Below are 16,473 nucleotides of genomic sequence, written 5' to 3'. Positions count from 1 at the left end.
CTTACTCCCTACGTATGTGAAAAGGCCTGACAAGACTTACCCCCTGCATAAATGAGTTGCGCATTTGTAACTGTTGGTGTTATAATACGCAGGTGACAGGGATAACATGGCCAGTCGGTCTATGTCTCCAGGCAGCAAGCATCGCCAAGAGAGTCGATCCTCCAAAACCGACAGTCACTCTAGCCGATCTGTTGACCAGGTGAAGAGCAAGAACAATGACAGTCTGTCTGCCAGCGAGGCTCTCATTCTCAAATCGGACACTGGCAAACTGAGGTCTGACTCTCACAGCCGCTCTCATTCCCCCAACCACAACACCCTACAAGCCCTGAAAGCTGATGGCCGAACCTCAGGCCTTAGGGCGGAGTCTCCAAACCCTGGTTCCCGTTCCTCCTCACCAAAACAAAAGTCCCTCACTTCTGGCAGATCTAGCCCATCCAGCACCAGCTCCCCACGCTCATCCTCTCCTCATGATAAGAACCTGCCCTCTAAAGTAAGTCCTTCTTCTAAAGCTCACCTGGACCCTCCCCGTGAGAGATCCAAATCTGACTCCTATACGCTGGACCCTGACACACTTAGAAAGAAGAAGATTCCTCTCATGGAACCTCTGAGGGGCAGGTCTACATCACCCAAACCAAAAGTCCCACCCAAAGAGAGCAATGGAGGAAGCAGCAATGCTGAAAACCGAGCCCCATCTCCCCATGTTGTTCAGGAAAACCTCCACAGTGAAGTGGTGGAGGTGTGTAGGTCCAGCGCCTTGCTATCCAATGATGAAGCCAATGATGAGAATGCAGAGTTGAACAATGCTGAAGAGGGCTCCTCCAAGGTCCACTTCAGTATTGGAAAAGCCCCGGTCAAGGAGGAACTTGAAAGTCGTTCTTCACCCAAAGTCAGCCGTAAAACCTCCAGCAGGCATGTGAGACCTAAAAAAGACAAATCCGGGCCACTCTTTAAAGGTGAAAACGTGCGTCCTACTGAACCCGCCAAGCAAGCCATGTCACCTTCTGTAGCGGAATGTGCTCGTGCTGTTTTTGCTGCTTTCCTGTGGCATGAGGGCATAGTACATGATGCCATGGCATGCTCTTCCTTCCTCAAGTTCAACCCTGAGCTGACTAAAGAACATGCACCCATCCGTAATTCTCTTAGCTGCCAGCAGGGTTTTGACGAGAAGGAGAACAAACTGAAGAACCGCCACTCTCTGGAGATCTCCTCGGCCCTCAACATGTTCAACATATCACCACATGGCCCAGACATTTCCAAGATGGGTAGCATCAACAAGAACAAGGTTCTGTCCATGCTGAAAGAACCACCTTTACCTGAGAAGTGCGAGGATGGAAAAAATGATGCGGTCTCTTATGAGATGACCAGCCACTCCTCTATGAGGTCTAAGTCCATCTTGCCTCTCACCCTCCAGCACTTAGTAGCTTTCTGGGAGGACATATCCATGGCTACCATAAAAGCGGCTACACAGAACATGATTTTCCCAAGTCCAGGATCTAGTGCTATCCTTAAAAAGAAGGAGAATGAAAAGGATGGCAAGAAGACCAAGAAAGAGAAGAAGAAGAAGGATAAAGCCGAGGTGCGTCCCAGGGGGAACCTCTTCGGGGAGATGGCACAGTTAGCTATGGGAGGCCCAGAAAAGGATACCATCTGTGAGCTGTGTGGAGAGTCTCACCCATACCCTGTTACGTACCACATGAGACAAGCCCACCCAGGTATAGTGCTGTGAATTCTTGGGTATTATTCAGAACAGTTCCAAGGAAAGTTATAAAGACCGATGTATGGAGATCATTCATCAGTGTCCTTTTATTGTGTTCTCTCAGGTTGTGGCAGGTATGCTGGAGGTCAGGGCTATAACAGTATTGGTCACTTCTGTGGAGGCTGGGCTGGTAACTGTGGAGATGGTGGAATTGGAGGAAGCACCTGGTACCTGGTATGTGATCGTTGTAGAGAGAAGTACCTGAGAGAAAAACAAACGGCTGCTAGAGAAAAGGTATGCCTGTTATTACCAATGTATGGAAATACATAATATTTGTAGATATTGCATGTCTAAATCACTGTATACATCTTCCTTGGGTTTAACCCATTGGTTCTTGGATCAGGTTAAGCAGTCAAGAAAGAAACCTCTACAGGTGAAAACCCCACGGGCTCTGCCAACTATGGAGGCTCACCAGGTGATCCGTGCCAATGCACTGTTCCTGCTGTCTCTGAGCAGCGCCGCTGAGCCTAACCTGCTTTGCCATCACCCACCCAAACCCTTCCACTCACATCTGCCCAGCCTCAAGGAGGGAGTGTCTGAGGAACTGCCCAAAGGGATGGGCTGCCTCTATCTACAAACCCTAGCCCGGTATATACATTGTGTTCACCTTGATCACCATGACCAAGAGCAGCCTTATTGTAGTAATTCAATGTATTGAATCTGCATTGCATTGAGTCTTTATCAATATCCTTTTTGCAGTCAACACACTGAGAACTTTGGGGCCTATCAAGATGACAACCTGTTTCAGGATGAGATGCGTTACCTGCGTTCTACGTCAGTCCCTGCTCCCTACATCTCAGTCACCCCAGATGCCTGCCCCAATGTTTTTGAAGAACCAGGAAGTAACATGAAGTCTATGCCCCCAAGGTACTGTAACAAGCTTCCCATCTCCCAAAGTGCTATGTTCTAGTAACCTAGTTTCTATGAAGATTTTATGCTTCAGGTATTCTTATTATTTCTGTAAGATGGCCTCTTTATTTATTTTACTTTTTTCTTTAGTTTGGAGACAAGTCCAATCACAGACAGTGACACTGCCAAGCGGACAGTATTCCAGCGCTCATATTCAGTGGTTGCCTCTGAGTATGATAAGCAGCACTCAGCTTCCCCAGCACGGGTCAAAGCAGTGCCGAGACGCAGGGTACACAGTGGGGATGCAGGTACTGTTGTGTCCCTTTGTAAAACAAAATTACAAAGTACTCTGTATTACCATAATTTACTGTGTAAGCTTCAATAATGCTGAAACTGATTATATGCACCAATATAATGATACATAGCTTAAAATATTGCCATATTTACCTATACCTTTTTTAGCAATGTTTGAGTACTTGAATCATCATAGCAGAGTTTGGAATTAATTAATTGAAACTGTCAGTACAGGACTTGTGATAGCTGACCAGAAATATTGGATGACACTTTTTTATTTAATTTTAAAATATTAACAGAGTTTACTTCTAAAATGGTGGTATTGCGATGATTTGCAATACTCTAAGTTAAGATAAAATATTTAAAATCTAAGTGAAATATGCTTGTTTCTACAGAAGTTGGGTCATCACTGCTTCGTCACCCTTCTCCTGAGTTGTCTCGGCTGATCTCAGCCCATGGCTCTCTAAGTAAAGGAGAAAGGAACTTCCAGTGGCCCGTGTTGGCATTTGTTATCCAGCATCATGACCTAGAGGGCCTGGAGGTGGCTATGAAGCATGCACTCCGCAAATCAGCCTGCAGGGTGTTTGCCATGGAGGTCAGCGATATTATTTCAGACATTTCTAATTCAATCCTGTTCTTCCTGTCCCAAATTGTTCAGGCATAGACAAAAACATTTGAATAATAACTATTAATTAGAGGGTTTCAATAATCATGGAAAAGCTGGAAAAATCATAAATGAACAAAATCTGAAAATCATCAGTTTGTCATTAAATGCTTTTTTTTAATGAAAGAAATCACTGAAAGAAAAACGATGTATAAACATCCTTGTCCAGTTTCTCTTAAACCTTCTGTTCTGTGTTTCCTTCTTAGGCCTTTAATTGGCTGCTGTGTAACGTAACCCAGACCACCTCCCTCCATGATATCCTGTGGCACTTTGTGGCGTCTCTAACTCCGTCTCCCTTTGAGACGGAAGAAGAGGAGGATGAGGAGAACAAAGGGAACAAGGAGAACCTTGAGCAGGTGTGACCTGATGATAACACTTCCAATGGTTTATTAATAAGTCACTGTTCACTTGTGATGAAAAGAGGTTTCTGACATGGGCAGTTTTCCTCTTTCTTGCAGGAGAAGGATTTAGGTGTCTGTGAGCACCCCCTGTCTGACATCCTCATCGCAGGAGAGGCGGCTCACCCGCTGCCCCACACCTTCCACCGTCTGCTCCAAACCATCTCTGACCTTATGATGTCTCTTCCCAGTGGAAGCTCACTTCAGCAGATGGCCCTGAGGTATCTTCTGCCTCTGCATAGAAACACCATTAGCAGCATATAACAATCTAGCAACCTCATATAACATGCTAAAAGAACTCCGCCTCATTACACAACTCACATTTTCTTAAAAAATATACAAATCTAGTAACTTTTTGCCGTTTCACCAGGTGTTGGAGCCTTAAATTCAAACAGTCAGATCATCAGTTCCTGCACCAGAGTAATGTATTTCACCACATCAACAACATCCTGTCCAAATCAGACGATGGGGACAGTGAAGAGAGTTTTAACATCAGTGTACAGTCGGGATACGAAGCAATCAGTCAGGTGGGAATATTTTCATCAGACTTTTCTCCCTGTTGCCTTTACATTCGTTTTTTTATCTAAAACACCTTATTTTGCATTCAAGGTTTACATTTTACATATATTTCAGGAACTTTGTGTGGTGACCTGTCTGAAAGATCTGACTAGCGTGGTGGACATTAAAACATCCAGTCGACCAGCCATGATTGGCAGCCTGACTGATGGCTCCACTGAGACGTTCTGGGAGTCTGGAGATGAAGATAAGAACAAAACAAAGAGCATCACTATAAGCTGCGTGAAAGGCATCAATGCGTCATATGTCTCTATCCATGTTGACAACTCTCGTGACATTGGAGTGAGTTTGCGAACTGTTGTTCTTTCTGTTTGTCTGTCTGTTCTTTGTCAGTCAGTATATTAATAACACACTGTTGGCCAACTGTTAATTCTGTATATACATTTAAAGAAGTGTTCAAAGTACATAAAACCTGCAGATATGGAATTTTGTCTTGACCTTTTTTTTTATTTTTTTTTTATGTGGACATAAACAGCAATTGATTTATATAACCTTTGCTCTGTTTTCTGTCAGAATAAAGTCACATCAATGATATTCCTTTGTGGGAAGGCTGTGGAAGATCTCTGCAGGATCAAACAGGTTGGACTTTGAATTTTCACACTGATATGTGTCTACACCAGATGCACTGCAGTTAATGGATTTTCAAGCTGATATGTGTCTATACCAGATGCACTGCAGTTAATTCACTTTAACAGGCTGGGTTGTACAATTTTTTTTTACTTTGGCCTTTTTGAATTTATCAAACTTGTTTTAATTTCCCTGATATTTAAATAGATGTATACTATTGCACTTGTCTATGTAGATTTAGATGTAGATGTAGAGAGACTTCATAAATTAAATTAAGAAAGATAAGCTAGTTGCTACCTTTTATTGCACACATCAATAAATTATTGGATACCAAGCACTGGTAATTACCATAACATCCATAATAATTGTACCCAAGGTAGATTTTCATTATGCAATGACCATCGTTAAATACAATGTATATTATTATATTTCGAAATACATTTACAAATGCATTGTTTCAGCATTTATATTCACTGGGGTAATGTTTTTAAAATAGAGAAGCAATTTAGATACAATATGATATTTTCTTATTAGTCGAAATGAAAGTGATTATCTATCGATGTTTTTACAATTTGCTAAATGACAGAAAAATGTGTTAACACAACCTCTTGTCTGTACTTCTGCATTAATTTAATTTTGAGTTGAAAAAGACAGTTAAACTCATAGTCTTGAGGTTAAGGAGCTACAAGGCAACAACCAAAATGTCTGCATGGAAATGTAGATCACCAGACCAGCATCTGGGTCCCTAAGGGTCTTCAGGGACATTTCACTGAATGGTCTTTTTGTTGTCTCAGATTGACTTAGACTCAAGGCACATGGGCTGGGTGACCAGCGAGCTGCCTGGAGGGGACCACCATGTGATCAAGATCGAGCTTAAGGGTCCTGAGAACACACTTAGGGTTCGGCAGGTCAAAGTGCTTGGCTGGAAGGAGGGCGATAGCATCAAGATTGCTGGGCAGATATCAGCCAGTGTAGCCCAGCAGAAAAACTGTGAAGCTGAGACGCTGCGTGTCTTCCGCCTTATTACGTCACAGGTAAGCCCAAAACCCTCACAGGTCCTGTTTGGTAAACCTGCACCCGCAATATTTCACAGAATACCTGACCCGTTATACAACAGCAGCACTTATTTAATTCTGTACCTGCGACTTGACTAGTTTGACACAAAGACATTTATCCAAATTGTGAATGGAAACAGAAAGTGAGCAAAGTACACACTCCCTTTATACACACTGGGAACCTGTCAAATGCTTCAGTTCAGTGAAACTTTTACAGAAAACACCTGTTATAGTCAACCTGACTACACTGCACCATAAATCTTTTATTTACATCGTGTCTACACTATGTTGGTTATAATGAGAGGATTCGTGAGCATGCAGAACTCAGTCAGGGAACAAGTGCTGAACTGTTTTGATTCTGTCTATCTTAAACACCTCCGATTGGCCGTTACAATGCCCAGCACTGCTAAACGCAATACATACCTTTGACACTCTTCAGAGCGTAAACTCAAATATACAGGGGAGCGTTTGAAAACCATCTCAAACGGGTCAGTAAGGCTGTTTTCACACAAATTGCAGTATTTTGCACCATACCAGAGACATTGATTATACATCAAAGTTCAAACACTTTTGTGTGAATTGTTTTTCTTTTTTTCTTTTCATTTTTCAGCATTTCAAACACCCATTTCCGGGTATTGTTTTAAGGGAAGGCAAATAGTATAATAGTGATGTTGATGTGTTCATGTAGGTATTTGGAAAACTAATTTGTGGGGATGCAGAACCAACACCAGAACAAGAAGAGAAGAACCTGCTCTCCTCACCTGAGGGTGAAGACAAGGTCAGTACCAGCATCTGCCGTGTTTGGTGGCTCCTTACAATCATTGCTTAATGCCATATCAAGTGCTGAAGCATGAGATGAAATTGGTAAATTCTGTTTAAATGTTTCGTCTTCAGGCTCCATCTGATGCAGACTTGAAGGAACACATGGTTGGCATTATTTTCAGCAGGAGTAAACTGACCAACCTTCAGAAACAGGTAACACCATTAAAACTACTCTAGGCTCTCTATGGAGCTGCCTAAAAATCTGAGAGAAGTGTTGAATATAAATATACTAAGTTAAATACCAAAAATATAAACAAAAATGTTTTAATCTAATGACAAATCGATTGTTTAGCCACTATTTCTGATTTATTAGAGTATTGCATTATTTGTTTAGTAACATGCTAAAGCACCATTTTCCGGCATTCGCATAAGATTGCCGCATTTCACCCCCAGTGGCAGTCACATGGAACTGTCAAACTGGTCGTGAAGCAGCAGTTACTGACTTCGGTAACACTTTATTTTGATGGTCCCTTTTGAACATTCTGTTGACTATAAGTAACTTTGCAACTACATGTCAACTAACTCTCATTAGAGTATTAGTGTACTGTCTGCTTAATATCTGATAACTCTTTATTGTGATGGTCCTCCAACAGACACTCTACTGACTATAAGTAACTTTGCAACTACATGTCAACTTATTCTAACCCTACCAGTCTACTAATACTCTACTAATACTCTACTAATACTCTAATGAGAGTTAGTAGACATGTAGGTGCAATGTTACTTCTAGACAACAGAATGTGTTAAAGGGACCATCAAAATAAAGTGAAACCCTGACTTCTTATTCACCATGGTAAAATTAATGAATGCATGAAAATATCCACACAAACAAGTATGTTTGAAAGAAAAGCAAAGGGTTTTTTCTAGGGCTAATAAATGATAATAAGTATTTAGGATTATCATTTAGTAGATGGTAGTTTGATGATATGCATTTACCAGCTGTAGCGAACTTTTCCGTGAAGTGCACTATCCAACTCCTGAAACGAACTCCAAACAAACTTAGTTTTGGCCTGATTTAGTTCGAAATGTCACACCAGTTCGATCTTTGATTTCACTCGACTGTTTGCCTCCCTTAGGTATGTGCCCATATTGTCCAGGCCATCCGTATGGAGGCCACACGTGTGCGGGAGGAATGGGAGCACGCCATCTCCAGCAAAGAGAACGCAAACTCTCAGCCCAGCGATGATGACGCCTCCTCTGATGCGTACTGCTTTGAGCTGTTGTCTATGGTGCTGGCCTTGAGTGGATCTAACGTTGGCCGGCAGTATCTAGCCCAGCAGCTCACCCTACTGCAGGACCTCTTTTCCCTACTTCATACTGCCTCGCCACGTGTCCAGAGACAGGTTTGTGAATGCATCATGAACCGCTAGTCTTAAACTTGACTTTCCAGTATCAGGATCTGATATGCAACACTGTATTTGCCATGCAGGTGACGTCACTGCTCAGACGCGTTCTTCCTGAGGTCACTCCCATGCGCTTGGCCAGCGTCATTGGCGTAAAGGCGCTACCACCAGCAGACATCAGTGACATCATCCACTCCACTGAGAAGGGCGATTGGACCAAACTGGGCATATTAGATATGTTTCTGGGCTGCATCGCCAAGGCCCTCACTGTGCAGCTCAAGGCGAAGGGCACCACTATAGGTGGCACAGCTGGCATGGCAGCAGGCAAAGGGGTCACTACAGTCACCCTACCCATGATCTTCAACTCAAGGTCAGCTGGCTTGCAATTGGCCATTCTCAAATTTAATTTGAGAATTGTTTAAAATACTTCATAAAATTTAAGTGGGATTAATCATGGTGTGCATTTTAAAGAGATAGTTCACCCAAAAAATTTTACTTCTGTCATCATTTACTCACCCTCATGTCGTTCCAAACCCATAATACTTTCAAAAAACAAAGTGAAATGAAACCTGAAAGATTTCTGCCCCTCAATTGAAAGTTTGTTACACCAAAACATTGACGCTTCAAACAGTTCATAAAGAGATTGTAAAACAAATCCATATGAATCGAGCAGTTTAATCAAATATGGTAAACGAAGCTTGAACATGCTTGTGTGACACACAAGAAAAAAACTTTGGTTGGTTATTTGGTTCTCGCACATCATTTGAGCTTCCAGCGTTACTATACTTGATGTGCTCTATGTATGTGCATTGATTAATGTTTCTATGAGAATAAAAGCCTAAATTAAACTTGTTCATTATATAAAGCAATCATGTCTCTTCAGAAGGCTTGGTTTAGATGCGGTTAAATTATCTTCTTCGTGAACTTGTCAAAGTTTTGGTGTAACTGACTTTCCGTAGATTTTAATTTGATAAAAAATATCTTCATTGTGACAAATGTTTTTTGCTGGCAACACTATTTTTTTTATTAAAAATATGTATATTTAATAACCTTTTATTTGTGTTTGTGCAGCTACATACGGCGTGGATTGAGTCACTGGTGGATGAAGGGCTCCACTCCACCCCAGATCGCTGAGATTATCATTAAACTAGTCAAAGACATGGCTGCCGTGAGTAGTAATGGCCCATCTAATCCTGAACACCATTTTCATCTTAATATGCTTATACAATAAGAATGTATAATCTTCCACTGCTTAACTTGATCTCCTGCAGATGTGTTTAATGCCTTTGCAGAAATGGTCCTACATCATTTAAGTGTCTTTTTACCCCAGGGACACCTCTCGGATGCCTGGTCCAGGGTGACTAAGAATGCTATTGCTGAGACCATCATTGCTCTCACTAAGATGGAAGAGGAGCATCGCTCTCCAGTGCGCTGCATTGCCACCACTCGGGTACGACTCCACTGCACTCACTCTGTCACAACTGAACATTTGCAAACTAGGTCAGTATTACTCAGGATCCTTCAGTTAGAGGTGTCAGATACAGATCAACAGCAGCATGAAATGCAACATTCCTAAAACAAATAATTACTTTTATTATGTAAATGAATATGAACAGATCCAAAGTCATGGAAAACCTGGAAACATCATGGAATTTTGTTTTTATTTCTATGCTTCAAGTCAAGTCACCTTCATTTATATAGCGCTTTTAACAATATAGATTGTTTCAAAGCAGGTTTACAGTGATGATAGGAAATTAAAGTAACAGAGATCGTTTTGAATTTACAGCAGCTCTGGAATAAAGTTATTGTCCAGCTAAAGTTAGTTTTTATTGATTCACTTCCGTTGTAAAGATCATTAGTTATTAACTTAGGAGCCGCTTAAACGACACCGTTCTAACAGAAAACCCTTAATGCGATCTGGCTGCTCATTTGCACAACAACAGTGTGCAACACAACAACAGCTTTAAAAAATGTACCTCAAAAGAAAAGTAAAAAAAAAGAAAAATAATGCTTACCTCAAAACATTATACCAACTAAAAATAACACATAAATAACATTTTTATAAATATATTAAAATAAATATAATCCTTATCCAGGACTGGAAATGACTTTAAAAGTCATGGAAATTCACTGGGCAATGTGTGTTTGAAAGACTTCCATATAAAATTCTAATTGTTCTGCTTCCTCTCTTTAGCTGTGGCTCGCATTGGCCTCTCTGTGTGTGCTGGACCAGGACCACGTGGACCGACTGTCGTCAGGTCGCTGGATGGGCAAAGATGGGCAGCAGAAGCAGATGGTACGGCACATTGGGCTAAATAGGCCTCTGGGATGCTATAAAGCACAATCAAGTTCATTACAGTCCTTCAGCCGAGAATGAGCTCTTTACCTCTTCACCTTGACTTTTATTTCCCAGCCCATGTGTGATAACCATGACGACGGAGAGACGGCAGCCATCATTCTGTGTAATGCATGTGGAAACCTGTGCACTGACTGTGACCGGTTCCTCCATCTCCACCGGCGCACACGTTCCCACCAGAGACAGGTGAACCCGAGCGCTCACGCAGATCCAATCAGTGTCAGTTTGATCAATTATGGTTCACAACTTGGGTTGAGAAGAATAGTTACTGGCTGGTTGTCCAAATGCTTTGGTTGTTAAAAATACACACTTGAGGTTATTATAATAAATGGTATTTTTTTAAAATATGGTATAATAATGATACAGTTATAAGAAAAAAAATAGGTGCTTCTGTAAAAGTGCTGCAGGAATTGATTAATTGGAGTTGGAATAAGAAATAGGATCTTATTAAATTTCTCGTAACACAATGTCTTGTGCAGGTCTTTAAGGAGGAGGAGGAAGCCATTAAAGTGGACCTACATGAAGGGTGCGGTAGAACCAAACTCTTTTGGCTCATGGCATTGGCTGATTCTAAGACCATGAAGGCCATGGTGGAGTTCCGTGAACACACAGGTGACTTTTCTTCAATTTGTAATCATGTTTAATAATCTAGAGAGAAGATGGGACATGTTGAGGAGAAGAGGGGAAATGGGAAATGTTGCAAACTGGACTCAAACTTTGTCAGTACTGCAGTGTTTATTAAAAGACCATATTTGCCATTTGAATTGATTTACTCAGAGCTTTATTTTTCGAACAAAGTGTTTGTATAAATTATAAACATAGCATGTCCATTTGAATCAAGTATATAAATTCACAGTTAGAGCAATTATGGCTGTTACCTATGAAATGAGATCATACACAAAAGTAGTTGTAATTAATGTACAAGTTATAATAAATATTCTGATATATTTTAATAATTGGCTGGGCACTGTTATATTTCACATAAATGTTTCAAGCTTTAGTTTTTTGGGAGTGTTTTCTTCATATTCAGTGTTTTCATAGCAGTTTTCTTTTATTGATTTATTTAATATTAATCACTTTATATAACCTACACAGTCAACAGCACTCACCTCTGAGACTGTAAATACAGCTACAGGTCACTACAGAGGCACTAAACCCATCATGACATAAGCCTATAAACGAATATCAATACATGTTAGATAACAGATCAAATCAGAGCAATTCACATCAGGGGTGCTTTGCCCGCACAATTTAATTATCTTGGGCATTTTTGTCACTTTTGCGTAATTTCTGACCCTGACCGTTAACCGTTAGGCCACAGCTGTGATTCATCCTATTTTCAGAATTCTTTTTTATTTGAATTGTGGCTTTATTGTACAAATAGTTATAGCTAAAATAACATCATTGTAATGTCCTTCAGGTAAACCAGCTTCCAGCAGTTCAGACGCCTGCCGCTTCTGCGGCACCAGGAACGGCACAGAGCTGTCCGCTGTAGGAAGTGTATGTTCAGATCAAGACTGTCAGGTATTTGCTCAAAATGTTAATGCTTTTTAACAGAATGATATACTTTGTTTACACATTTAAATGTTTTTCTGGAATTGAGTGATCTTACAATCATATTGTGTATAGGATTATGCAAAACTGGCCTGCAGTAAGACTCATCCGTGCGGCCACCCGTGTGGAGGGGTCAAAAATGAAGAGCTGTGTCTTCCCTGCCTACATGGTTGTTTCAAAACTGAAGCCTCTCTGAAACAGGATGCTGATGATATGTGCATGATTTGCTTCACTGAGGCTCTGTCTGCTGCCCCAGCAATCCAGGTAACACAGAATAATTCATGCATACATACAGTAGATGCATACATACAGGAGATCAGCGTGTAATTATCTGCCCGGGCTTGTTTTCAGCTGGACTGCAGTCACGTGTTTCATCTTCAGTGCACAAGAAGGGTTCTGGAGAACCGCTGGCTTGGGCCTAGGATAACCTTCGGGTTCATGTCTTGCCCTATTTGCAAGGTAAATAAGCTAATCTGGACTCTCTTTAGGAGAGTTAAAGGTAGGGCTGAAAGATTAATGGAAATTGCAATATGGCTTAGTGCGATTATAAAATTACAGACTGTGATTTAATGAAGTATATGCGCCATGCGTTTCAGAGTGAAGTGGGCCACTGTGTTCATTACTCGCGTGAAGCTCATGATCCACAGTTTTCACTGGAAATGCAACATGCGCTAACCATCTTCCCAAGCTTGTAGTGAAAAGCGCTTGGGAAAAAGAATGGCTATAAAAGGACTGCTCAGAGTTTTCTGCCAAAAAACCTTGGATGTTGGAACGTTTGAAAATGAAGAATAAAAATATATTTTTTTTATTTTTTTTCTTAAATACCTTGCTATATATTTTTATTGTATTTTATAGTGAAATTGTATTACTACAATAGTAGTGTTTCTTATAGGAATGCACCATACCACTTTTTCCAGAATGAGACCGATACCAATACTTTCATTTTTGGAACTCGCCGATACCAAGTTCTGATACCTGTATTTTTATTTACTGCATTTGTAAAAAAAAAATTTATAAAAAAATAAAGATATAATTCAAGTACAATAAAAAAAATACCGGACACATTTCAATTCGATTTTACCCCAAATATTACAGTTCAAGGGATAGTTCATCCAGAAAAGTGAAAATTCTGTTATTTGCTCAGTCCAAACTATGACTGATTTCTTCATAGAATGGGAAATTTTGTTTATGTATGTTGGCATAAATGATGAAGTGAGTAAAAGATTGCAGTTTGGGGTGAACTATTCCTTTAATGGCTGTGGCATCAAAACCAACCAAATCACGTACAAAATCATGTTTTCTGCAAGAACCAAAGCCAGTCTCAACTCTATCAGCTAGATGTTCATGATACAGCTCCAGTGTTCATGATATCCAACATATTTATTTATGTCTGTGCTGTTTTTTTTTTTCTTTTAAGAACAAAATAAACCACTCTGTCCTAAAAGACCTGCTGGACCCAATCAAAGAGCTGTATGAGGACGTGAGGAGAAAGGCTTTAATGAGACTGGAGTATGAAGGACTACACAAGAGTGAAGCCATCACAATGTCTGGAGCTCGATTCCACAACAACCCCGCTGGATTTGCCATGAACAGATATGCTTACTACGTTTGCTTCAAGTGCAAAAAGGTTAGATCTTCATGTCACTCTGTCCCTGCGTGTTTTCTGTGTTTGCAAATCTTCAGGGGAACACAAAAGTTTTTCCAGAATCTTCCTGCTATATAGTGGCTGAGGAAACCTTCAGAAGAAAGAAAGCATTTCTCATTCTCCACAAAGATAATGATTGGGTTTGAGTGAACGGTCCCCTTAGAGATGTCTCTGTTTACTTTGAATAAAATGGAAAAACATGGTTGACAAAAAAGATGAAGCGCAGCTCACTCCTGTGGGGGAAGAGCTATTTGCTTGGCATGACGGCATGAAATGAGATTTAAAAGAACAGGCGTATCATAATCTGTTTAGAAGACATTGCTGTAATAAAGCTGTTTCTCCAGCTGTTGTGCTAACAGTGGAACTTCTTACTCATCCAGGCCTATTTTGGGGGAGAAGCTCGCTGTGATGCGGAAGCAGGACAAGGTGATGATTATGATCCCCGTGAGCTCATCTGTGGAGCGTGCTCAGATGTGTCCAGAGCTCAGGTCAGTGGGACAACAATGCGTTTCGGGGTGGGGGTGAAGCACATTTAATTTGTGTGCCTGATTTTAAACACAATAGAGTGCTGCAGGAATGAATCCCAAAACTTCTGGTTCTGTTGGCCTGAAGTCAATGGGGTTTTTTTAATGTGTTTTTGGTTAAATCCTTGAAAAAGGTCTGTGTTGAACTTAAGATATGTGATATTACTGATGTATTTTATGTCATAGAATAAAATCTTGAGCTTGTTTTCTGCAATAATCCAAGTCAATGGAAAGATCATATTTGCTTTTTGTCAAAGGAACCAGGGTGATGCTAACCTCCCTGCAGCACTTCTGTTATACATTGGCCAGTGATTGTTACTGTATTGAATGAGGTCCGCTCACCCAAATGATTTTAGTTTTACAAATTTAAATATTTACTTGGGTGATCATGGCTGCATTTCAGTTAATCAGCAGGTCTGTTTTCAATCAACTTTAGGGTTTTTCAAAGTTCATTGGTGAATCGCATGAAACCATTTATGCATTTTCCATTTTCTCATTAAAATAATTACATTGGAAAAAAAATATATTACATTTTTAATCTTATTGTTTTAAATTATTTTTAAAAATCATAACTGTTAAGTACATTTCTCCCCCAAATTTTCATCACTATAATTCTTCTTGCATTACAAAAGTCTTTGGATGTTTTCAATACTTTGTTATGGCTAATCATAGCAAAACAGAGAAGGAATGTGGTTATTTGGTATGAGTTTATTTAGACCTCTTTCTCTTTGTTGTAGATGTGCTCTAAACATGGGACAGATTTCCTGGAGTACAAATGTCGTTACTGTTGCTCTGTGGCTGTGTTCTTCTGCTTTGGGACGACACATTTTTGCAACGCCTGTCATGATGATTTCCAGAGGATGACCAGTGTCCCTAAAGAAGAGTTGCCCCATTGTCCTGCTGGTAAAACACTTTTTCAATGTTTTAAAGGGATATTCACCCCAAAAAGAAATGAAAAGTTGCTGTTAATTTACTCACCCTCAGGCCATCCAATATGTAGGTGTTTTTCTTTTCTTTCAGTTTTTAGCTGAAGCCGTGGTCTTTGGTGATTCATATAATGCAAGTCAATGGTCACTTTGAGAGTCAGAAAAACATATAAAGGCAAAACAAAATGAATACACATGGCTCCTGACGATTCATTGAGGTCTTATTATAGCAACTGCAACTCTTTATGAAAGGGTTGAATCATTATCACAAGGAGAATTTGATTGTAATGTTCCTTTTTACTCATTTGCTAGAAGGTAATACCAAACAAAACAAACTGTTTACCCTTTTATATACTCCAACATATTAGTCCCAATAATGAAAGTCCATGAATAGGTTCATTGGCCTCAACACGTTAGTCCCTTAGTCCATAGAAATAAAAAGTAATAATGCAAATAATACTCATCAGTCTGATGAATCGGTCCTTTTTCTGCCTTGGGAAGTCAGCAAACCGAAAGTCCAGATGGAAAAATCCAGATGGGTTATCCCCCAGCTGAAGGAAAAAATTATCCTCAGAGTATAGTCTACAAAAAGGGCGTATTTTCCAGATTAGAGAGCGTGGACCTAGCCTGGCAAGCCAGACGTACATCAAGATGTTTAGTCTGGCAACTCACCATAGACACGGTCAATCTGATGGGCGGGATAAACGGCTGTCTTTCAAATTCCCTCTGCACACAATAGAACAGCGCTTCAACCAACCAGAGCGTTTTCCCAACAGCGGAGCTAACGTTAGTTGATAGATTCAACTTTTAAATCTGGCCGACAAAACTACGAACACATCTTCCTTTTTTTAAGAATGACTTAAGTGCCGTTCTTTGTTCTTTTCTCAAAGAAAAACTTAACTCCAAGTCCTCCAGAGTTGCGGCCAAAGCCGATTCGAAAGACCGCTGTTCTCCATCCGCAGCAGCCGTCATTCTTTGTTTTCAAGTGGCAGGAACCGTCGCAACTCTGTCGTCATATGTTAAGCCCGCCCCCGCCTACTCTATACACGACGTGATTGGCCTGACCCAATTTAGGTTTTTGCAGCAAAAAGGTCTATTGAGAGTTGCTAGACCCACCCTGGCTGCAAAATAATTTTGCTGCCGC

At 40.5% G+C, this 16,473-nt stretch overlaps 1 protein-coding gene across 13 annotated transcripts in view; it reads left to right on the top strand.

Moving 5' to 3' along the window:
• Window positions 1–16,473, top strand: part of mycbp2 (MYC binding protein 2) — a 112,556-nt gene that overhangs the window by 93,665 nt on the left and 2,418 nt on the right. For all 13 annotated transcript variants that reach the window (XM_082175283.1, XM_082175280.1, XM_082175279.1 and 10 more), the window contains 27 exons: window positions 93–1,712; window positions 1,821–1,990; window positions 2,100–2,344; window positions 2,456–2,623; window positions 2,756–2,913; window positions 3,295–3,494; window positions 3,770–3,919; window positions 4,022–4,182; window positions 4,332–4,488; window positions 4,595–4,819; window positions 5,051–5,116; window positions 5,899–6,138; window positions 6,848–6,937; window positions 7,054–7,134; window positions 8,058–8,324; window positions 8,411–8,694; window positions 9,396–9,492; window positions 9,655–9,774; window positions 10,519–10,620; window positions 10,738–10,866; window positions 11,160–11,292; window positions 12,101–12,204; window positions 12,310–12,498; window positions 12,586–12,693; window positions 13,652–13,861; window positions 14,260–14,367; window positions 15,141–15,306. In XM_082175283.1, coding sequence (XP_082031409.1) covers window positions 93–1,712; window positions 1,821–1,990; window positions 2,100–2,344; window positions 2,456–2,623; window positions 2,756–2,913; window positions 3,295–3,494; window positions 3,770–3,919; window positions 4,022–4,182; window positions 4,332–4,488; window positions 4,595–4,819; window positions 5,051–5,116; window positions 5,899–6,138; window positions 6,848–6,937; window positions 7,054–7,134; window positions 8,058–8,324; window positions 8,411–8,694; window positions 9,396–9,492; window positions 9,655–9,774; window positions 10,519–10,620; window positions 10,738–10,866; window positions 11,160–11,292; window positions 12,101–12,204; window positions 12,310–12,498; window positions 12,586–12,693; window positions 13,652–13,861; window positions 14,260–14,367; window positions 15,141–15,306 — 5,748 coding nt within the window. The remainder of the gene's footprint in view (window positions 1–92; window positions 1,713–1,820; window positions 1,991–2,099; window positions 2,345–2,455; window positions 2,624–2,755; window positions 2,914–3,294; window positions 3,495–3,769; window positions 3,920–4,021; window positions 4,183–4,331; window positions 4,489–4,594; window positions 4,820–5,050; window positions 5,117–5,898; window positions 6,139–6,847; window positions 6,938–7,053; window positions 7,135–8,057; window positions 8,325–8,410; window positions 8,695–9,395; window positions 9,493–9,654; window positions 9,775–10,518; window positions 10,621–10,737; window positions 10,867–11,159; window positions 11,293–12,100; window positions 12,205–12,309; window positions 12,499–12,585; window positions 12,694–13,651; window positions 13,862–14,259; window positions 14,368–15,140; window positions 15,307–16,473) is intronic.

Source organism: Leuciscus leuciscus (genome assembly GCF_965113295.1).
Source record: "Leuciscus leuciscus genome assembly, chromosome: 7".
In the NCBI taxonomy this organism is placed as follows: Eukaryota; Metazoa; Chordata; class Actinopteri; order Cypriniformes; family Leuciscidae; genus Leuciscus; species Leuciscus leuciscus.
The sequence above is the reverse complement of the archived record's forward strand: the minus strand, read 5'-3'. Positions and strand labels throughout refer to the sequence as shown.